This window comes from Panicum virgatum, chromosome 4N (assembly GCF_016808335.1).
Source record: "Panicum virgatum strain AP13 chromosome 4N, P.virgatum_v5, whole genome shotgun sequence".
NCBI classification, from domain to species: Eukaryota; Viridiplantae; Streptophyta; class Magnoliopsida; order Poales; family Poaceae; genus Panicum; species Panicum virgatum.
The window spans coordinates 5,039,156-5,061,548 of NC_053148.1; the positions used below are offsets into that span (position 1 = coordinate 5,039,156).

Genomic DNA, 22,393 nt, shown 5'->3' on the forward strand with positions numbered 1-22,393 from the left:
TACTACATTTTAAGGACTAGAAAAATCCTTCCTTTTTTCTTTCATTTCAAAAGTGCATAAAGATTATATTGCCAATGGATCTGGGGCTTAGTGTTGACATGCATATTTGTCTAACACAAATTACCTATTGTACTACCATTCTCAGCTTTATTATCTCCCAAGATTTGTTTATCTACCCATCATAAAAATTGTAGCCTGGGTGAAACTGATTTTATAATTGTAAATAATAACTGACTTCTTAGGTGAATGTAGTGCTACTGAGGAGAGTTGAAGTTCAAAGATGTGGAACCAAGTGACGAGGCTAAAAAATAGATGCTGCCATATGGTTAGTAGACTAGCCATGGTAAGCTTGAAACATTTCAGGTTATTACGACACTACTCCATGCTGTGCTATAGAAAATCTGAGTAGTTGGCGAAATTCAAGTGAAATGCACTAGCGGAACAATAATTAAAAAAAAAACTTAGGAAGATACGCTATTGTGCGTAGCTCGCCTTATGTATTGTTGAATGTGCTCTAGATGTAATAGAACGCAGGATATTCCAGGTTAAGGCAACATTCTGAGTAACACTAGTGTATTATTACATGACCTAATAAAAACCACCTTGGAAAACATCAGAAATTGCCGAGAAAGTCAAAACAGCAGGAGCTAAGGATCAACCCAAAAAAATCACAGGTGTGTAACAATAGCACACAGAAATATATACACGGCCATCAAAGCGCCCCGGGGCCAGACGGATTCGGACCAGGATTCTATGTAAAAGCTTGGGACACAGTACGACCGCAGGTCATGCATCTGCTACACATGTTCCACGGTGGCCAGGTAGAGCTAGAGAGGATCAATAGGTCTTACATGGTCCTGCTCCCGAAGAAACCGGCAGCGGCTAGCATTGGAGACTATCGGCCTATATGCCTGCAAAACTGTAGTGTAAAAATCATCTCCAAGGTCCTCACGAGCAGACTGCAACGCGAAATCCAATCTCTGGTGGACATCGACCAAACTGGCTTCCTGAAAGGTCGGTCAATCTCTGAAAATTTTGTCTATGCAATGGAACTTGTGCAATGCTGCCATCGCCGGCGAAACCCAACACTGGTGCTCAAACTCGACTTCGCCAAAGCTTTTGACACTGTCCACTGGGACGGGTTACAGGCGGTTTTGAGGGCACGAGGGTTCAGTGATCGCTGGAGGGGCTGGGTCCAGGAGTTGCTTCGGACGTCGAAGACTGCTGTGCTACTGAATGGGTGCCCGGGCCCGTGGATCAGCTGCGCGAGAGGCTTGCGCCAGGGAGATCCCATGTCACCGTACCTGTTCTTGCTGGTCGCGGATGTACTTCAGAGCTTGATCAAGCGCGAACAAGTGATCCGGCACCCTGCCGTGGATGGCGCGCCTTGTGCAGTACTCCAGTACGCTGACGACACTCTCCTGGTGCTGCGTGGAGAACTGGAGGGCGTCAAGCGTCTCAAACAGGTACTGGACACCTTCAGTCAAGCCACTGGTCTGTGTATCAACTTTCACAAGAGTGTGATGGTGCCAATGCACATGGAAGAGCAGGTAGTGCATCAGTGTGTCGCTGAACTGGGATGCAAGCAGGAAGGTTTCCCGCAGACGTACTTGGGTCTGCCGTTGTCAAGTACTAAACTCAGACTGTCCGCGTTCGCTCCGCTCATCGCAAAAGCGGACAAATACTTGGCAGGATGGCAAGCGGCGCTCCTAAACCCCATGGGACGTCTGGTGTTGGTGAATACGGTATTGGACAGCCAACTGGTTTACGCTATGAGCGTGATGCAACTGCAGCCTGGGGTGATCAAGGCAGTGAACAAGAAAAGAAGAGGGTTTCTGTGGGCCGGGGAGAAAGAGGCGTCTGGCGCGCGGTGCTTGGTCGCATGGGACGATGTGTGCCTGGACAAGGCCGCGGGTGGTCTCGGGGTCAAGGACCTGCAGACACAGAACACTTGCCTCATGCTGAAACTACTTCATAGATTGCACACTGCGACCACCTCCTCCTGGGCACGCTGGGCAAGGGAGCGAGTTTGCATGGCCACAATGGAAGGGAGCATAGAAGGGGAACACTGGATTGCGTTGAGAGCACTACTGCCACTATATAGAGCCATCACCACCTGCAGCGTTGTCAGTGGGAGGGACACGTCGTTTTGGTCAGATGCTTGGCTCGGGGAGGACGATCTTGCCACTAGGTTCCCGGTGCTGTTCAGCCATGTGAAGAATGCAGAAGCAAGCGTCCGGGACGTGGTGGAAGCAGGCGTGGAGCCATGCCTAGTGCCTAGGCTCACGCCACAGGCGAGGGAGGAACTCAGGGAATTGCAGGCGGCACTCTCGCAGGTTACCTTGCAGGAAGGAGGAGACCAACGCTACTGCCCTATGGCGGATGAGAATAATAAGTTGCTAAGTAAGCCTCTGTATCAAGTATTGAGGGCGCGCAGTGACAACATGGACGCCCGCGCGGCTTTTGTCTGGGAAAGTAGAGCACCTCCCCGTGTTCAATTCTTCGGATGGCTTGTCAACAGAAGCCGACTCCAATGCCGGGCCAACCTAGCCAGAAGGAAGATTGTGCCTGATGATAGATGTGAGGTCTGTGGAGAATCAACTGAAACTACCGCCCATATACTATTGCAATGCGAGTTTGCAGCCCGCTTCTGGGAAGAACTGGGAATGGACATCTCATCGAGCGACACAGATAACGTGCTTCTGCGGATCTCTCGACCACAGGCGATGCCAGAGAAGCACTTCAGTACCTTCATCTTGCTGTGCTGTTGGGAGCTGTGGAAACGCCGCAACAATGTGGTGTTTCGGGGAGAAAGAGCGACGATTCAAGAGACGCTGAGGGCCTGCCGAGCAGATGTAGAGCTATGGAAACATAGACTACGCCAAGAAGACCGCTGGGTAGTGGCGGCCTGGTGCGCGAGGCTACATAATGGCTAGATAAGCTAAAAAACGTGTTTGGTGTTGGAGTTGAGTGGGTGACACTTTTGGCAAGTGTTCGCCAACTGTAAAACTTTCTTGAATTCAGCCATTTGGGGCAATTTGGCAATACAATCAGGTGGGGATCCTCTCCCCCCGTTGACAGTCAAAAAAAATATATATATATATACACGGCCTGCCAAATATAGAACATTTACTCTCATATGCAATGTTTTCTTTGCAAGAACTATACTTATTAGCTTGTCAGTTAAAAAACACAGTAAGGGGGAATCACTTCAAACACACACAAAATAGAATTATGTCATTTAAGGTCAGTCTCGATGGGCGTTTCATAGAGAATTTCATAGCAATAAATATCATCAATTTTGCTAACATGGCAAGGAAAGAGAAAGATGAAGTTTCATGGGATGTGAGAAAAGTTTCATCACCATAAAACCCATCTGGCACAGTTACCTAGTTCCCCGTCTAGGTAACTGTGTCCATGAAATCTTCACTGAGACTGGCCTAATAATTGAACAATAGCCATACTAGTCAGTAAACTAGCTAGCTAGCCAAACTCAGTGTATTTTGGCATCCAAAATGATGTTTTGCGTTCATCCCATACACTATTATTAGGTCCTGTTACATCGGTGAGCATTAGGAATTTCCGTGTAAGCTTTGTCTTGGGCAGGTAGCATCAGCAAAGCTGGTTTCACGCATTAAACCTAAGCGAAGGGAGTTCAGTTATGCATGAAATAAATGGCATTTTCTTCCTCACACAAACATGACACAAACACAGTGGATTTAAAATGGATAACCGACAAACAAAAGGCTAATGGATGTATGCTTCCTGTAGTAACATAAGCAGAGCATGATATGTATTCCAATTAAATTGAGAGTAACATAAGCAGAGCATGATATGTATTCCAATTAAATGGAGAACCGCACGTAGCGCGGATGGTAGGGGCTAGTGGTTGGCTTCCTACCGGCCAGCGTTCGAGTCTTGCTTGGCACTAGTTTTTCACCAAAAAAAACTCTTTGTCTGCCCCATGTGCCAAAGCATAGTTGGGTCCGATCCTGATTGCTGGTCCCCTATATGTGTGGATCGCCTATTCTCACGGGTTATGAGCACTGTGTACGGATGGGATAGGGGTTCAGGGGTTTTTTCAAGATAGGTCTTCTTTCATTCGTGAAAATGCCGGCGATCTTTCCCCACAAAGTTCGAGTTTTTTTAGTATTCCAATTAAATGCGGAGTTCCTCTGGGGACCATGTCTTCACCATGTGAAGGGAGGTGGCTAAGGACGTCCGCAATGGTTAGCTATTTAGCTAGCTAGATCTGATGTGGTAATAAAAAAAGTAGGAGAGAGAGTAGTCACTAGTGATGAGCAAATAACTAATCTATTTCACATAGTCTAAGAACATGTGGAAGGAACATGTGGATCCAATAGTATAAAATAGTCTTTTTTATCTCTCACTTCCACGTCAGCAGACTAAATAGCTAGTACTAGCTATTTCCATTGCGGACGCTCTAGTTTTGCTGTGATGAGGAGGTCATCATTTACCGCCTCTTCTTCGTCTGAATTATGTATCTGTGGTAGCTGAAATTATTGGTGTTCCTTTTATAGATTCTTTTGAGGTTGCAGCCAAGTTCTAGATTAGTGGGAAAAAAACATGAATGTTTAACATATGTGAGCATATGGGTCACTACCATGTTCCGAAACGAAAACGAGAGAAAAGGAAATGTGGCCAGCATTAAATATATAATAATGAGTATATTTAACACCTTAGGTATGGGTTTCAATTTATAGTTATTCTTGATGGCGTACGTATGTAGCCATTAAAAACGAACGTACCATTTACATCTACACAAAGTGCAGCAGATATGTGCATCAATTAAATTGTGCTTTCTTCAATTTTTTGTACTGATACAGGTTTTTGCCGGGGGGTGTAAATATATAAAAGCATTTTATGGTGATTTCTAAATGGATATAGAGTATATTGGGTGTTTCTTTTTCTTAATGACGAGAGTGCATAATTTACAAATAGGTATAGCCGTATAGGGTATCTAGGACTTTAGATTAACATATCCATAATGACATAAGTTATTTATAAATATGGGGCATATATTTTAGGCGTTTTTTATTTTATAGTAGACCTTTAAAGTGAATGGAGGATTTGTAAAACCAATAGAATTTTAATAGATATATTTTAGTAGTCACGATATCAAATGGTACCGGAATCTCACAAATTGGAGCGTAATTTCCATGAGATTTTGAACCTGCGCGAAAACAAAAAAAAAATTCTCACGGAAAAGCAGAAAGGGAAATGAAAAGGTTATCCCGTATTCTGCAATTCAAGCATCCGGCCGCATCTTCCCTCTTCACTCTCTATCCATCCGTCAGCTCACTCGCCAGCGAAATCCGAGCACCGCCTCCCCGCGCGCGCCTCTTCCCGGCCTCCCGGCGGCGCGGGCGACGCCATGCCGCTTGCCCTCCCCTTCCTCCACCTCCCGCCCAACCCCGCCCCTTTCTATCCCTCCCGGATCCAGCGCACCCAACAGTCCCACCCTCACCTCTCCCTCCGCACCCGACGCCCCTCGGCGGCGGCGGCGGCGGCGGCGGCGGCCGAAGCAGGGAACCCGTCAGCATCGGTGGACGTCGACGTCGAGATGGTTCGCGGGCGGGACGGAGTGTGGACGGCGCGGTCCCCGACGGTGGTAGTCCTGTGGGACCTCGACAACAAGCCCCCGCGCGGGGCGCCGTTCCCGGCGGCCACGTCCCTCATCGCCGCCGCCTCCCTCCTCGGCCGCGTCGTCTCCATCTCCGCCTTCGCCAACCGCCACGCCTTCTCCCACCTTCCCGCCTGGGTCGCTGCCGAGCGCCGCGACCGCCGCGCCCTGGACCGCGCCGAGCGCGCGGGGCTCGCCGCACCTTCCGTGCCCTACTCGTGCCCCGTCTGCGGCCGCCGTTTCCCCACCCGCCCCGATCTCACCCGCCACTTCCGGCAGCTCCACGAGCGGGAGCGCAACAAGAAGCTCTCTCGCCTCCGCTCCCTCAAGGGCAAGAAGCGGCAGAAATTCCGCGAGCGGTTCATCACCGGCAACACCAAGTACGAGGACGCCGCACGGGAGCTCCTCACCCCCAAGGTCGGATACGGGCTCGCCTCCGAGCTCCGGCGCGCGGGCGTCCACGTCCGCACCGTCTCCGACAAGCCGCAGGCCGCGGACCACGCGCTCAAGCGCCAGGTGAAGCACTCCGTGGCTTATGGCGTCGACTGGATGGTGCTCGTCTCTGACGACTCTGACTTCACCGACACGGTGCGCAATGCACACGCCGCCGACCTGAGGACCGTGGTGGTAGGGGACGCGTGCCGCGCGCTTGGCAAGGTTGCTGACATTTGGTTGCCATGGGATAGAGTCGAGAATGGTGAGGTTGATGAGGAGATGCTAAGGAGTTGTACACTTCCGGGTTATGGAGAAGACCAGGAAGATGACCGGGGTGAGGAGTTCAGATTGGATTGGGATACCAGTGACTTGGATGATGTTATTGATGATATTGTTGGAAGAACCAGTTTGGTTGGGGCTACGACAATATCAGCGTTTGCCGACGAGGATGTTACAGATGGTATATTTGGAGTTGAATTGAATGGAGATAGCATGTTTTGGAGTAGTGACGACGAGGAAGAGGATGGTTACTTGTGAGATTCACATGGGGATTTACAGGTAAACAGTAAACACATGGATGGATACATTTCTAGTTTTCTGTACATCTGATGATCAATTGGTCATGCAGCAATTAGCAAACTATTGTAGAATTAGCAACTAGATTGTATTCCCTGGAAAATTAACTGGATCATGAATGTTGGACCAGTTTGCTTCGGTCACTATGTGCTCCCAGTGGCAGCTGTATTTGGCAACTAGATTGAATTAGTTCACCTCTTTGGCTTTAACTTCTACTTTTGAGCATGGAAGAAAACTAAATTCGTTCACCTAGTGATTGCGCACCATTGTGACATTGTCCATATAGTTGAAGAAAGCTTGTGTCTAGTTGTCAAGCCATTATTGGAACAGACACATTTCTCCACCTTGTATTCAGCTGGAAGCTCCATTTGTTTTTCAGTGCATTTCACTCAGGTTTCAGAATGAAGTACAACAACCCAACCAATCAACACCACAGGCTTGTATTTTTGCCTCCCTGCACACCCTCCTGAACTAATTTCTCATACGTCATACGGATGTGCAATTGCTTCGCTCACTGCTATTCTACCTAAGATTAGAGTTATTCTTTTCTAGGATCTACTATTTTGTCAAATAATTCAGCCATTGTTCCTTGGAACATTTACCAGTAAAGACAGGCCCTTCAGTGCTTTCAAGATAGGGCTTTCACAGGACTTTCTTCTCATTACTTCTCAGTTTTATATGCATTGTAGCACATGCTCCAAATTCGGTTGATGCTACCGTCATGATGATCATGCCAGCATAATTCCTGCTCTGCATTTCTCCAAGAAGTTATTCTAGGAAAAAAAACATTATCTTCCTGGTATTTCTTAATTTTGGCAGTTGAAGCCCATGCTTTATTCATAGAAATTGTCTGGATGTGTACTCAATTATTTCCTTCTGGCCAAAAGGGTATGGAAGTTGGAGGGTGTGTATAAGTTCATTTCTCTCCAATAAACCTTTTGAAAGCGGAACACCTTTTATCTGTTTTACTGTAGAAACTGATCATGTGATTGCGAGAATCCGTGCTTGTCGTTCATTAGAGCAGTGCTAGAATGTAAACAATGAAGCTAAAACGCAGTTGCTTCCCTTCTGTGTTATATGGGAGTAATTAACAAAAGGTCCTATGTTCCTTCTATATGTGATTGCCAACCTGAGCTCCCATGTTTTTTTTAAAAAAAACTGTATCATGAAGCTGCCTTCTGTGATGTTTGTAGGCTGCAGTAATTCTTAATGTATAAATAGCGATAAGCAACTCCAGAAATATTTTGTCACTTGCAGAACAATAGGACAGGGATCTGCAAACCCAAACTGCAGTCCATGCAATCTGCTGATCTCTTCGCAAGCCTTTCTTTTCCAATCAATATTTTCTTTCCTGCCGAGTCCTGGAGACTTCTTATCCACTTCTTTCTGCAAGACTTTGACTTCCATTGCAAGCACAAGCAGGGGCAGGAGCCAGTTTTCCACAAGGGACTCCAGTTATAAAATATGTCTAGTGCATTGACATTTTATCCTGTACTGTCTTGTGATGTTTTTAAATGCTGTACACGGCATACACCTGGTCAGTCTACCAAGTCCCGTTAAGAGGATTTTTGGTTCATCTGCATCCTTTGCTTTTATTAAGGGCTTTCGCAAAGGTTGCAAACATCCAGATCGGAAGAAGATTAGCAATTACAGGTATTCGGTGCAACTTTGGGATAGCAACTTTGAGATGCCTGAATTGGGAGACCGAATCTGAATAATAAGTCACTCGGGTCTTAACTTTCCAGCCACAGGATTGTCCTGCAGCTGATGATGGTCCTATCGTGAAGAACAATCGAGCCCATGAAGTTCAGCTTGAGGAATGGATTGCCGTTTTCCGCGTTTGGCATCTGCTGCAAGGCCAAGGAATGATTTGCTACTCACTCCTCTCCGCTGTACTCTCGCAGCATGCCCCGAGCAGGAAACTGCGCTGGCCGAGCGCGAGCGGTGCAGAGCATCACCCCAGCCGCCGCCGCCGCCGCCGCCGGCCACCGGCCACCGGCCACCGGCCAACTCCAGCCGCTCAAGGATACGGGACAACCCCGAGCCGCCCGCGTTGCCGAGGGTGAGAGGAAGAGGAGATGAAAATCCGAGGGCCGGCGCCACGGCGGCAGGCCAGGGCCCACCCGCGCGGGGCGGCATCGGCATCCCCCACCGAACCCGAACCGAAGCGGATAACAACGGCGTCGCGGTCGGCCCCCGCTCGCTTGTCGGGCCGGGGGTGCGGGGCCCGCTCTACGCGACACGGGCACACGCGGCCCGGCCCGGCCATCTCCCCCACCGTTGTTCTCTATCCACCACCCCCCACCACTTCGCTCGCGGCCGCGCGCTCCCTCCCGTATCTATTCTAGCCGGCCGCAGCCCGCAGGGCAGGAGGAGGCGCGGGGGACCTCTCGGCTGTCCGCGTAGCCGGCCGCAGCCCGCAGCCGCCCGCCCTCCCGCGCATGTCGGCGCGCGCTACCTGCCCCGTCCCCGTCGGTCGCCGCCGCACCGTTCCGGCTTGCTCGCCCAGCCTGCACCTGATCCCCGGTCCATACGGTCCGTCCGTCCGTTCGCTGCATGCCACCCGTGGCGGCGCGACACGTGGTGCTGACACGAGGGCGGTGCACCGTGCACCGGCCCGTCGGCGGCACTCGCTGGCTGGTCTCGGGTCTCGTCTCGTCTCCCGCTAAGACGGTCGCGGTCTTGGGTGGGGTGGGCAATCGATCGCGTCGCTTGCTTTAGGCGAGGAGGCCCAGTTCTCTACCTGCTGCGCCACCAGCCCGCGGCGGGGGCGGCATGCCAGATTCGGTGCACGTAACGTAAGCTGGCATCGCGGTGCCGCCGTCGTAGCTTTTCTCGCGGCGTTCAGAACTGGGCGTGCGGCGTGCGTGCGTCTCGCCAGCCGCGGGACCAGGCCGGTTCACATCACCACGGGCATCTACGTTACATCAGCGGACACACAAGTACACGGAGAAACTATACGCGTCGTCTCCTCCTCTAGCAACTCATTTCGATAGAGATAGAGAGAGAGCATCGGTGCGCGCCGACCACCAATTATTTCGGGCGCTCTACTAATGACCGCACCCGTCACACCCAAACCTAACGATCGACTAGTTTACTCCGCTAATCTCCCTGGCGATAAGCTCATGGCCGCGGTCACCACAACTGGCGTGGCGCGCCGGCCGGGCCGTCCCTGTCGCCGGTCGCCACACACGCGCGCACAGGCGCGCGCACCGACTCGCGCCCCCCGCGAAAGATCCCAGGCACGCACGCCCTAATCGCCGGCGCACCCACCAACTCGCGCGCCCCACGCTAATCCCCACCTGGCCGCAGGCCTAATCCCCTCCTATTTATAGACCCCACCGCTCAGGCGCGGGAGAAGAGAGGGAGGGGTGAAGGGGCAGGTCAGAGAGGGGAGAGGGAGGGAGACCACAGACCAGTAGCAGCAGCGAGCGAGCGCGCCCACGCCACGCTACCCCGCCGCCGCGGCCACTGCGAGGTGCGAGCTGCTGCCGCCGGATCGGGGGGATGGAGAGGGAGGCCACCGCGTTCTACCCGCCGGCCCAGCCCGTGCCGGCCGCACCCGCTGCGGAGGTGGTGGGCGCTGGCGGCGTGGGGGCCGCCGCGGCGGGAGGGAACGCGCGCGGCGGGGGCGGAGGAGGAGGGAGGCAGTACCGCGGCGTGCGGATGCGGAAGTGGGGCAAGTGGGTGGCCGAGATCCGGGAGCCCAACAAGCGGTCGCGGATCTGGCTCGGGTCCTACTCCACCGCTGTGGCGGCGGCGCGGGCCTACGACACCGCGGTCTTCTACCTCCGCGGCCGCTCCGCGCGGCTCAACTTCCCCGACCAGCTCGACGGCGCCGCGGTGGCCGAGCGCCCCGAGGGCCACAAGGACGGCGGCGCGGGGCTCACCGCCGCCGCCATCCGCAAGAAGGCGGCCGAGGTCGGCGCACGCGTCGACGCGCTCCACTGCGGCGGCGTCGCTCACCCGCCTCCGCCGCTGTCGTCCCACCGCCGCCGCGCCAAGAACCCCGACCTCAACCGGGAGCCGACCCCGGACACCTCCGACGACGAGTGAAGCGCGCTGATTTTGTCTTCTCTTCCTCCTCCGCCTCCATCTACTAGTCTCTAGTCCTTAGGCAACAACTACTCACCCGAGGAGTAGCTAGCTAGCTAGCCAGCCAGTAGTAGCAGTAAGCAAGCAACCAGATAGCGTGGCGCCAGGCCAAACGGATGGGCGTGGGCGGATGCAACGCATGGTGCTCGATGGAATGGGGATGAGCTCGGAGGTAGCCAATAATGGAGCCGCGACGTCGCCGTCAGCGCGGGAAGCCGTAGTGAGTAGGAGGGAACATAGGGTCGTGTGCGAGCTGTGCCGTTTGGACCGGAGGCGACGGCGACGGCGACCGCGACGGATCGAGCAGGGGCAGGAGACACAGACGGTGCGTGGGTGCGTGTCAGTGTGTTCGGGCATGTAGCTAGCGAAGGCGGCTATGTACCTCTCCCCTTCACTTAAAGATGTGTGCAAAGAAGAAGAAAAAAAGATACCCGGCAAGCGAGCTTCATGAATCTTTTGCTTGCTTCATGTTTATGATTCCATGGTGCCATTTGAATTTGCAAACCAACAGGCGTCGTGATCCGAATCTCGGACCTGTTTGGAACTTTGGAACATGGTGGCAAAATTTCAAACTAGGAATAAGCTGCTCTCGAAGTTGAAGTATCATTTGAATTTGGAAACCACAAGGTGTGATGACCGCATCGAATCTCTTGCCTGCTTGGAATGTTGGAATTTCGCAGGGAACTTTTAAATTGGGAATAATTTGCTCTTGAAGTTGAGGTATTTTTTGAATTAGGAAACCACCACGTCTCGTGATCGGAATCCAGAGCTTCTTTGATTGTTAGAACTTCGCGGGAAAGTTTCAAATTGCGAGTAGCCTGCTCTTGAAACGAAAGTACCAAATTTGGAAACCAACAGGTGGTGCGATCGAATCTCAGGCCTGTTTGAAATAAATTTGAATTTCACAGAAAAAAATAAAAATTACAGATCGATTTGCTCTTGGAATAGAAGTGTCATTTGAATTTGGGAATGGACACGTGTTGCAATTGGATCTCGGCCGGTCTATTTGGAACATCGGAATCTCACGGGGAATTGTCAAATTAAGGATAATTTGGTCTTCAAAAGGGGGGAAAACCCATGTGTTCCAAAGAAGGTTTTGCGCGATGCATTGGGGTGAATCTTGCATGCTCCGGATGCCAAACCGGGCCACATGTGTTTGGCTGAAAGCAGCAGCCATGATTTGCCGGAGCCGGCTTTAGCACCTCCTCGCACGCCCCGGCCCCCTCGGGAGTGGCCCTCGTGTCACCTGCCGGCGGTGGCGGCAAAGGATGAGGAGGCAGCGGGCACCCAGGGCGGCGGCGCTGGCCGCCTGACGTCGACCCCCCGGCGCAACGCTGCGGTGCCGCGCGGGGATTGGCACCCTGGCCGGCGCGGCGGACGCGACGGGCGGCGGGCGGGCGGACCCGTCCCGCGCGCGGAAAGCGATGGATGGATAAGCGGTGCGCCGGTGGCGGTGGCGGGGTCGGGGGGGGGGGGGGGGGGGGGGGCGGTTGGTTCGGCCGTGAGGACGGCGTGGACCGGGCGTGCCGCCGCCGTGCGTGGGGTCTCCTCGCCGGCTGGCTGGCCGATGACCCGCGTGTCGGCAATTGATTACGGCGCTCGAGTGCTGCCGAGCCGAGCAGCTGTGCGCCGCTCTGGAGCCCGGACGGGGAGATTTACGCGGGAAGATTCGTGTGGGCTCTCCCTCTGACCCGGAGGCGTCGGGGTGCAGCGCCTGCGCCACGGGCGCCGGATGATATCCCCTGTGGCTTCTTCAGAATGCTGTGAACGGTGATCGTGCCGTGTCGTGGGCTCGTGGCACGTTGGACTCGAAGCCCAAAAGACCGTGAAAGAAAAATATCTGAAGCCTGAAAGTTCTACTCCTAGTAGCTTTCGAGCGCGAACATTCCGGTTGGACAGGTCACGGCTGTGGCGGCAGCGATCAGGCTCAGGCAGGCATGGCCGTAGGGTTGAAAATGGGACGGGATCCCGTCCCGACCGGCTCCGTTTACCGTTTAAACCGACCGTAAACCGTTTCTGCGAAAAAAATGGGAAAACAAAACGGGAAAACGGGAACGGGAATGGTTGGGGTGTTTTCCCGACCGTTTTCACGGTTCCCGTTTTCAGCCGGGAAAATTTCCGCAGGAATTCCCGTATTTGTCGTAGTCGGCTGTGTTACCTGTGTTGGAAACGTGAATTGTTGTTTGCATGTGTTCCAACGTGAATTGTGAATTCGTGATTCACTTTATCTGTGTTTCTTAGTTATACGAGTCTTGTTTCCATGTTATTTATGCATAGTTGTAATTATTTTATCGAGTTAAATGTTTGAAGTGGTTGTATGTATTTTCCCGTTTTAAGTTATCGATTCCCGATCGTAATCGGCATGCTCCCGACCGATTGATTCCGTTCCCGATATCCCGTAATACCGATTTCGTTTTCCCGTCCGATTTTCCCGTTCCCGTTTTCGTTCCCGACCAAAAAATACAGTTGCGGGAACGGTTGAGGGGTTTTCCCGACCGTTCCCGACCGTTTTCATCCCTACATGGCCACATGGGTGCCGTGTTTAGTTCACGCTATTCTATTCAGAGAATCTTTTATACATGAAGTAGTAAATGAAGTCAATTTGCAAAGTTTTTTTCATGAATAGGTGTAACTTTTCGCGACACATCTAATGACGGTAAGTAATCGATAATCGGCTACAGTGACGCTACAGTAACTATCCTCTAATCGCGCGGTCAAAGATCTTATTAGATTCTTCAGGATCACTAGCGCGGGGTTCTGAAGTTGATTTTGTAAACTGCTTTTGTTTGACACCGTAGTTAATGGTTAAAGTATTACTATTTATTAGCACAACACAAACCAAATTGGCCGCTAGTATCGGCGTTGAAAACGACCGCGATCCAGCCCTGCGATCTCGAGAATCCATCTGGGTCGGCGTCAGCTCCGTATGCTTTGGGAGCTCTGGCGCGGAGCGGGCGGCCACCACTGCCGTCGGCCGCTGGCCGCCGGGTTCCCTCGCCGACACGGACCACCGGGCGGCGGCCAGGACACTGGTTTGACCGCGCTCACGCCGGGCGGCCTGCCGTGCACTGTAGACTTCTGTCATTTGACATTTCCGATCCTTCAGACTCCGGACTCCCAAAGTCCACCGTCCAGCGGTCGCATACTTAAATCGTGCGCGCCGGCGGCCGGCCAGCTGTTTCACGCCGATGGGCGGTGAAATTCCGGAGCGCCGCCTCGGCCATGCGTTCCGTTCCGTCACGGCAGAGTGCAAGGAGGCGGTGCCGCTGGTTCGCTGGCTGGTTCTGAATGGCGAAGATTGCGACACCGACGCGGCAGCGTTACTCGCTTGGTTTTGGTTCTGGTTCAACCCGGCCGGAACAGGTGGGAACTGGTCGCTGTCTCAGACGTCGGAGCCGGCGGCGCCGGCGAGCCCGCAAGTGGAGGCGGACAGGCGGTTGTAGCGTGCGGCAGGGGTGGAGCGGCCTAGCTCGCCTGGGCCTCGTTTAGTTGCGTTCGTAAATTTTTTGAAATCAAAATTTTGAAGTATTAAATATAGATTAATTATAAAATTAATTATAAAATTTGTTTATAAACTACGAGACGAATCTAATGAGTATAATTAGTTCATCATTAGAGCATGTGTACTGTAGCAATTTAGTGTCTAATCATAGTCTAATTAGACTCATTAGATTTGTCTCGTAATTTACCAGCAAACTATGCAATTCGTTTTTTATTTTATCTAGATTTAATATTTTATGCATGTAAAATTCTCTTTCGATGTGATAGATTTCGAATTTTGGATTTTACAACTAAATAAGGATCTGGTCTGCTGGTCGTGCACGACGCCGCGTTAGTTTGCGTGCGGCCGCCGTGCGGCTGCTACGCCGTCGATCGTATTCGCGGATTGGATGGACGTGAAGGAAGGTGGTGGGCTGCGTCCTGGTGTCGAGCAGCTGACCTGTCGGGCAGCTCTGCAGCTTTGGCGAGGCAGTTCCTCGCAGACCTGGACTGGTATTCATCTATGATCCTGATCACGGCAACGGATCGACAGATCGATCCCGTCCCCTTGTGACGGCGAGCGAGAGGCTCAACTTCAACCTGAACTGGCCACGCAAGCACGGAATACACGCCTGTACCCTGACTGCCTGCCATTACCAACAGCATTCAACATAGGCAAGCTATGCGGATGACAGTACAGATCGGCGCATAATCTTCTTATAATTTCTTGCCACTGATGATACACTGCCCAAATAACTTGAACCGAGTTTAAATCTCTCCGACCAGCCGCAGGCGCAGCACGGCAGCTCGACTGCATGCAGTCTCTCAAGCATGTCACCGTGCTGTCTGCAGCCGGGCGCGCGGCTACGAGCAGCAGGCTGTTAGTGTGAAGCGTGTTTGCGTTGCAGTTAGGCTACTTCCAATAGGAATAGGTAGTACCATGATCATTGGTTAATTATGTGCTACAGAGTATTTGTTCTGACTAACAGTGAATTAACGAGGAGAGGGAAACCTACATAGGATATACGGCTTACTATACTAGGCACGAAATCTAATCGTTACAAACCGCAAAATAATATTACAGACTCGTTTCATATGATACTTTTTGGGCCTCTGTCATATTGAGATAGTTGTACCGCTTAGTATTGAGATAGTTGTTGTATCATATTACTCTTATGAATGTGTCAGTTTTTTTTTGGATAAAGTGAAATGATACATGCAATGGCTTGGAGATATAATGACTCAGTTAGCTACCTATCTATTATTTTTCCACTTTATTTTTTAAAAATAATGAAAATCAATTTAATCAAACGAGTTTCCTGTGTCGTCGATCTTACCCAAAGGAAAACAAAACTTGCACATCTATTTACAGCACACCCAGCATCTCCATATATCATCCTATCAAAACCTCCATGGACCATGATAACAGTATCTTGAGTACCTTTTTTTTTAAAAAAAAAGTATCTTGAGTACCGCGTGTATGTCATTTACGTATAGGTTCGGGTACACACTAGCAATTAGACAGAGAAGAGAAGAGTACATCTGTACATGTACACTCTCTAAGTTGTCACACGTTTATTTAACACATGCATTGGAAAATGGAAAACCAGCAAGGCTTCCGGTCACAGGTTTAAGCAGAGACCTTCAAGGCTTCAACACACTACTAGTAGACGACCTAAAGCAGGCCACAGACGACGGCCATACACGCGTCCGGTCGCAATGGGGACCGAGCGGCGGCTTAGGGTACGGTAGACGAAACCCTTTGACACGAACAAGTGAACAACGAACTAGGTACAGCGTGACGATGAACAGCTCGTAGCTACTACTACTAGCTATAGTGAGTGGCTGAGTGCTAGCGCTCTCGTCATGCTCTGAAAGACTGAAACCACCGACGACCTGAATACAATGCACTGATCTACGCTCCGAGGACGATTATTGAGTGGCGAGCTCGCAAACGCAACACGTTGCTGCAGTGCTGCTGACGTACGTATGTCGTCAGCTACGCGAGGATCTTGAGCCGCTTCACCGACTTGGCAAAGTCCCTGCATAACGAATAAAATTAATTAGCACTGCTTTTAGCTTAATTAACAGATAGCTGATCGACCAGCTGGTCTTGTGTCATGTACGGAGACGGCATGCTAATTGTGTGGCAACGACGACGACTTACTCCCACGGCACGTCTCCGACGAGCAGCCAGTCCCCCTCGCCGTCCTCGTAGGTCACCACGGACGGGTGGTGGCCACGGCCACGGCGGCGCTCGCCGTCCTGGGCCGCCGCCTCCCCCTCCACATCTGCACCCGCGCCTTCGTTCGTGGACGGGAACATGCGGGCGAGCGTGCGGAGCAGCTCCTCGTAGGAGCCGTGGAGGGAGACGTCCACCTTCCGCCCGATGGCCACCCCTTCCATCCTCACCTTCACGTACCCGCCGCCGCAGCTCCGCCGCCTGTGCGCGCACTTCACCGGCGGCCACCCCACCAGCCTCTTCCTCCTGCACGTACGGCGGCGCGCGCGCATTTATTTCAGTCGTCGGCGCAAACGAACTAAAGAAACCTTGCTCGCTTGGCCATGCATGGCAAGAGATAATCCCGCCGCCGCCGCCGCCGGGACGCGGGCACGCGGCGCGCGTAGATACTCACTTGTTGCTCATTTCACGGTCGACGCCGTCGCGGGCGCCGCCACCGCCGCCGCCGTCGCCGTCGCGCACGAAGAGCGGGAGCGTGGCCTTCTCGGCCCGGCAGAACGCCTCGCCGAACGCCCTCTTCCCGCAGGCGGCACCCGCCGGGGCGCCGTCGTGGAGTCCGACGGACTCCCCGCCGCCGCCGCCGCCGCCGCCCAGCGCGTGCGGGTTCGGCGGCGCGAGCCCGAGCTCCAGCTCCATCGGATCACCTCCCCGTCGCCTCCACGCTCGCCGCGCGCATACGCGTCGTGGCCACTCCGCGATCCGGTCCGATGCAGCTGCTACTAGCTAGTGTGCGACAGACTGGAACACACAGGCACAAGGCACCAACCAAAACCAACCCTTGCTAGACTCGACTCGAGAAGCGATCGACCACGAGCAGGGATGGATGCGTGCCCATATTTATACGTGCAGCGGCGCACATGCGGGCGTGTCGCGTGCGGGGGATCGACCCCACCGGCGCCGGCGGGGCGGAGCGGTGGATCTGGGCGGCGCAGGGGGGCAGATCCGGCGAGGGAATAAACAAGGGGCCGACAGGGTGTCGGGCGCCCGGGGGACCCGGCCGCGGGCGCGCTGTCCGCCTGTCGCGCCCCACGCGCGCCCACCCCCGGCCGGCCGGCCGGGACGGACGGACGGTCTCGCGTGGTGGGGCCGCGGGGTGGGTGCTGCCGCGGCGCGACACGGCATGGCGAGTGCGCGGCTGGCAGCTGCCGGGGGCGGGGGATGTGCGGTGTGCCGCGGCCGAGGGGAGTGGGCGCCGGCTGGCTCGGCAAAGGCTTTGCCGAGCGAGCGGGCGAGCGGGTGGGTGTGGGTCAGTAGTGGCCCTTGCGCACGCGCGCGGCGGGTCCGGCGAGCATATATGTAAATTTATGACCCGTTTAGTTTCCAATTTTTTTCTATAGTATTTGTCACATCAAATTTTTAGATATATGTATGAAGTATTAAATATAATTAAAAAAAATAATTAATTACATAGTCTGACTGATTTCCACGAGATGAATCTAACGATGTTAATTAATCAATAATTAGACATTAATTATCAAATAACAACGAAACATGCTACAGTACCTAAACTCAAACTTTTTCATCAACTAAACACACCCTATATCGCTGGAAGAAAGAAAGAGCATTCAGAGCTCGTGTTTCATTGCTTGCCGCGTGGCTTCAGTGCTGTGCTGGTGGCCAATCACGCCGTTGGGCGTTGCCTCTCTAGCATTGTTTTTTTAGCTTGCCTCTCTAGCATTGTTGGCCGCGTGTGCAATATGCGTGCGTATGACGCTGGAGGCTTGACGCGATGGGAAAGAGGATCGGCCTTGCGTATGGAACAAATCGGACGTTGCTCAATCGCCGCCGCTTCGCATAGCATGCGCCAGCGGATCGTCGTCCTTCGGCGTCCCTCGCATCGGCCTGCTAGATTAGCTCTACATTACTTATCTCTCATACTTTATATATTTTCTTTCCATCACTAATAATATCTTTTATATTTTGTAGCAAGTGTCGTAGCATATTACTCAAATGATAGGGTAGAAGGATGAACCCCTACATTTGAGCAAGAGGGAGTTGTGTTTTGGTGATTGCCAATTTTTTTTGGTATTAGCGATAAAATTGGTATTCTGTTTGAGCACCTCCTATTACCAAAAGAATAAGTTTTTGGTATTAAAAAAAGGGATAGGCAATCTACTGGAGATACTTAACGGATTAAAACCCACCCCACCCCAATACTTACGGAGGTCTAATAGCAACTCAACCTAACTCAAAACCTTAAATACATAACCCACCCCGCTCCGTCCCATATGTCCCATATGACGTTTAAATCCATGGGTATACACTCTTGATATGGGGCCCACGTGTTTATCTACCCACACTACTGTGCATAGAGTAGTAGCTATATAGTTTGAGTCATCTCCAATAAATTTCAGTCAATTGTGATAAAATGCGAATGGGAGATTCTATTTCCAAAGTCCGGCTCTTGACGTGAAACCCACGTGTAGTTCTAGCCACACTGTTTTACAAAGAGTAGCTACCAGGCTGCCAGTTTGAGTCATCTACAACGAATTTCAATCAATTTTAATAAAATTTATAATGTGAACTTGAGGTTCTATTTCCAAAGTTTGGCTCTTGACGTGGAGCCCACATGTAGTTCTAGCCATACTGCTTTGCAGAGAGTAGCTACCGATCATACATAGTTATTTCTAACAAATTTCAATCAATTTTGATAAAATTCTATAATGTGAATATGAGATTTTATTTTCATGGTCCGCCTCTTAACATGGGCCCACATGTAGATCTAACCACACTATTTTACACAAAGTAGTTGCCAGTCATACCGAGTCATCTCCAACAAATTTAATAGAATTTTATGTTTGAACACGTGGGTTTTAATTTCGGAGTCCGGCTTTCAAAGCAGAACAACCCGCATTTCAACCCATTTCGTTTGCATAAAGTATCAATTTCAACCCATCTCAATTCATTCCAACCCACATTTATGTAGAACCCTCTCCGCCCCATGCATGAAGCTACGATAAGTGAAACTTTATTCATCTCTGCCTTCTGCAAGCAAGCTATTATTATTATTATTATTATTATTATTATTATTATTATTATAATATTATTATTATTATAATATTATTATTATAATATTATTATTATAATATTATTATTATTATTATTATTATTATTAATTGATAGCTTGATTTTCCGTAGCTATGGTGAACTTAAACTGTTTTACATAGATTTTTGATAAGTTGAAAGATGCCATTTGCATTAGGCAGGAATTCTTTGAAGTAAGCCTTCAATGTTCTGTATTATATTTTGTATCTGTGCAGTGCTATTGTTATTGAGCTTCGCAAATCCTATGACTCCTTACTCAAAGGCATATCAAGTCAATTTGAATAACCGGTTATTATTAAGCCATGTTTATGGTTATATAAACCGTGATGATACATTGATATCTTTCCTCATTATTGAATCTGCCTAGATCATTAAAAGCAACTTAAATACCACCATTAAAGTGTAATAGCTACACCATTTCTGACAACCCATACCATCCACGCCTTCTCTACGGGCGCGGCGTTAGCGCGCCAACCATCCTAGTGCTCGGTGTGGCTGGTAAGATTCGCGACTGATGTTGGGTTCTAGCTTATCAGTGGAATATGATTGTTGTTATTTCCACTTTAGTCTCTGACATCGATGATCACGCACATCGCTCTTTCAGTATCGATGATCAGCCTGTTTTGAATGCCAAAATTGAATACTAAACTTTAACATCTATTAGTACTCATGTATTAGCTAAAATTTTTAAATTTTAGCTAAGAGCAAGGCTAATGATTTAGCCTGCTGCTGGCTGTAAGAATTTTTGCAGTTTATCTCTCAGCCCACTTGTATAGTGGTTTAGCTCTCCACCATTAATATATGGTCCACTTGTCTATCTCACAAAATTTTTTATTTCTTGTGTTGAAACTGACTGTAAGCTAAGGTCAGTCTCAATGCATAGTTTCATCACACGATTACCAAGACCAAAAACTAGGTAAATGAGCCGGATGAGTTTCATAGGGATGAAACTCCTCTCACATCCCATAAAACTCACCCTTCTCTTTCCTCATAAATATCATGCTACATCAGCAAAATTAAATGGCATGAAACTCTCATGAAACTCCACTGAGACTGGCCTAATAGCTCACTTCTCCTCTCTCTCTTCCACCTTAGCATTTAGGCTGTTTATAGCCCATCATAATACTTGCTCTAAACTGAGTTGAATCTCTTCAGGCCAGGCGCTGGATTATGATCATGCGCATATGTAAGCAGTCATTATGAGAGGCAAATCAATCATGAGTAATTCCCTCAACGTCGTAGAAATTTCGATAACTTTCTTCGGTGCCATAGAAATTTTAGAACTGTTCTTAGTGCCATCGAAGTTTTGACTTATCCGTTCAGTGTCATTCCGTTACTATTTCCATCCATGTGTTGTTAAGTGTGGTTTGAATCGACAATTTTGCCCCTTGGATCCAAACACCAGTGTTTTGCCAATAACACTTTCAACATCTTTTTTTTTGTCAGTCATCAAATTTTTACCAAACCTTTTCTTTTGTGTAATAGTAACGCATTACTATTACTACTCGGAAGTCGGAACCCATCCGGCACTTGTGACCGATACCGTGACATACCGAGAACAAATTTAAGTTTACGGTGGACACAACTGTCCCGCATGCAGCCGGGCAGCGCTGGGGGGCATGTGGGGCGCGGCTGTTTCTTGCGCGCGGTTTCCGCCGGGATTCCGATGGCCACCACCTCTCCCTGCAGGCGGCCCCCCCGGACGCTGCCACTGGCGGTCGCCCGATCTCCAGTGTGGGCAGTGTCACTTGCCCATACGCGGCATCTCATCGCGATCTGCGCGCATGGGCGCCACGCTTCCCCATGCCTCGCCGCCCCCGCTGCCGCTGGCTCCCTTCCCTTCCAGCAAGCCGCGGTAGATTTTCTCCGCAGGCTTTCAGTGCCCAGCGACCGCCTGCCCCTGATCTTCTTTTTTTTACTCCTCCAGTTGTGTGCACACTGGACGGACACGTCGTGGATGGTCTTGTTTGGGGGACAAGATAACTCGGATGTCAAAAGTTTGGGCGTCACGGCAGGCTCCACAAGAGGAAAAAGGGCGAGTGGTGTCTGATGCTGCTGCCCGCGTGCCGCGGGGAGCCGTACTGCGTTTTCTTGGGTCGAGCAGCTAGCGTGTACGGTGTACCGGCGGCCACCGGACCGCCGGCGGGCCGGCACGGCGCGACGAGATCTCACGCCGCTGCCGGACGGCGACGGGGAAACACGGCGTGGACGGGCTGCCTGAGCTGATGCGCGACGAAGCGACTCGTGTTTCCGCCAGCCTCCGGTGACGTGCGGCGTCTTGATGGGGCTGGCCTGCCGGCGGCAACGTCAAAAGAAGCGGCCCCGCTGGTGCGGATTTCCTCGTAGCAGCAGCAGGGCATGCGGCTAGTGCGGTGCGACGTGGCGTTGCGTCCATTCAGATGTAGACTACGCACGTAGTCTGCGAGTTAAACAAAGGTTACCCCTGCAGGTGTCCGGGAGCTCTGCTTTTGACTTGGCCTCTGCATCCGGTCTCTAGGGCTTCTGACCACCGAACACACAATGATGCGTGATCCCGCGAGTACAATGAACTCGCGCCGAACACTTGCCTTGGCGCGGCTCTGGCATCGTGACTCGTCCCAGCTATCCTATCCTCTGCGCCGCGCGGCGCGGTGCGCTGAACCTTGGGTCGGAAGGTCGCGCGCGACAAGTGTCGAGCCGCCGCCGCTCTGGCCGGCCGCTAGCGGTTGCGTCGCACGAGGTATCCGCGCCGCCCCCCGCTGGCCGCAGGGGGCGTGGCCGTGGATCGGTGGCACCGGGCCTTGGTCCAGGCTCCATGCTCCTGCGTGAAACTTTGCGCGCTGCTAGTTGTTTTCGAGCTGGACGGGAGCATCTCGGAAGCCATGTATACACAGGGT

The 22,393-nt window shown here is 51.6% G+C and overlaps 3 protein-coding genes across 4 annotated transcripts; 2 read left to right on the plus strand and 1 right to left on the minus strand.

Annotated features, from left to right (window-relative positions):
- Positions 1 to 5,277: 5,277 nt before the first annotated feature.
- LOC120670011 lies at positions 5,278 to 8,278 on the plus strand. 2 transcript variants are annotated; one of them, XM_039949958.1, is made up of 2 exons: positions 5,278 to 6,637; positions 8,049 to 8,278. In XM_039949958.1, exon 1 carries the CDS (start codon positions 5,396 to 5,398, stop codon positions 6,614 to 6,616), a length of 1,221 nt encoding a protein of 406 aa, XP_039805892.1. In that variant the 5' UTR covers positions 5,278 to 5,395; the 3' UTR covers positions 6,617 to 6,637; positions 8,049 to 8,278. The 2 variants fall into 2 exon arrangements, with proteins under 2 accessions (XP_039805892.1, XP_039805893.1); XM_039949959.1 differs by lacking the exon at positions 8,049 to 8,278 and adding an exon at positions 7,913 to 8,042.
- A 1,739-nt stretch (positions 8,279 to 10,017) lies between these two features.
- LOC120670012 (ethylene-responsive transcription factor RAP2-9-like) lies at positions 10,018 to 11,230 on the plus strand. Its single transcript, XM_039949960.1, has one exon. The coding sequence runs from the start codon at positions 10,163 to 10,165 to the stop codon at positions 10,709 to 10,711; it is 549 nt and encodes a 182-aa protein (XP_039805894.1). The 5' UTR covers positions 10,018 to 10,162; the 3' UTR covers positions 10,712 to 11,230.
- Positions 11,231 to 15,779: 4,549 nt separating this feature from the next.
- On the minus strand, positions 15,780 to 17,369 carry LOC120670304 (auxin-responsive protein IAA20-like). The gene is made up of 3 exons (XM_039950389.1): positions 16,867 to 17,369; positions 16,398 to 16,718; positions 15,780 to 16,272 (listed from the first exon to the last, which is right to left on the minus strand). The coding sequence occupies exons 1-3, from the start codon at positions 17,106 to 17,108 to the stop codon at positions 16,230 to 16,232; spliced, it is 606 nt and encodes a 201-aa protein (XP_039806323.1). The 5' UTR covers positions 17,109 to 17,369; the 3' UTR covers positions 15,780 to 16,229.
- Positions 17,370 to 22,393: the final 5,024 nt, after the last annotated feature.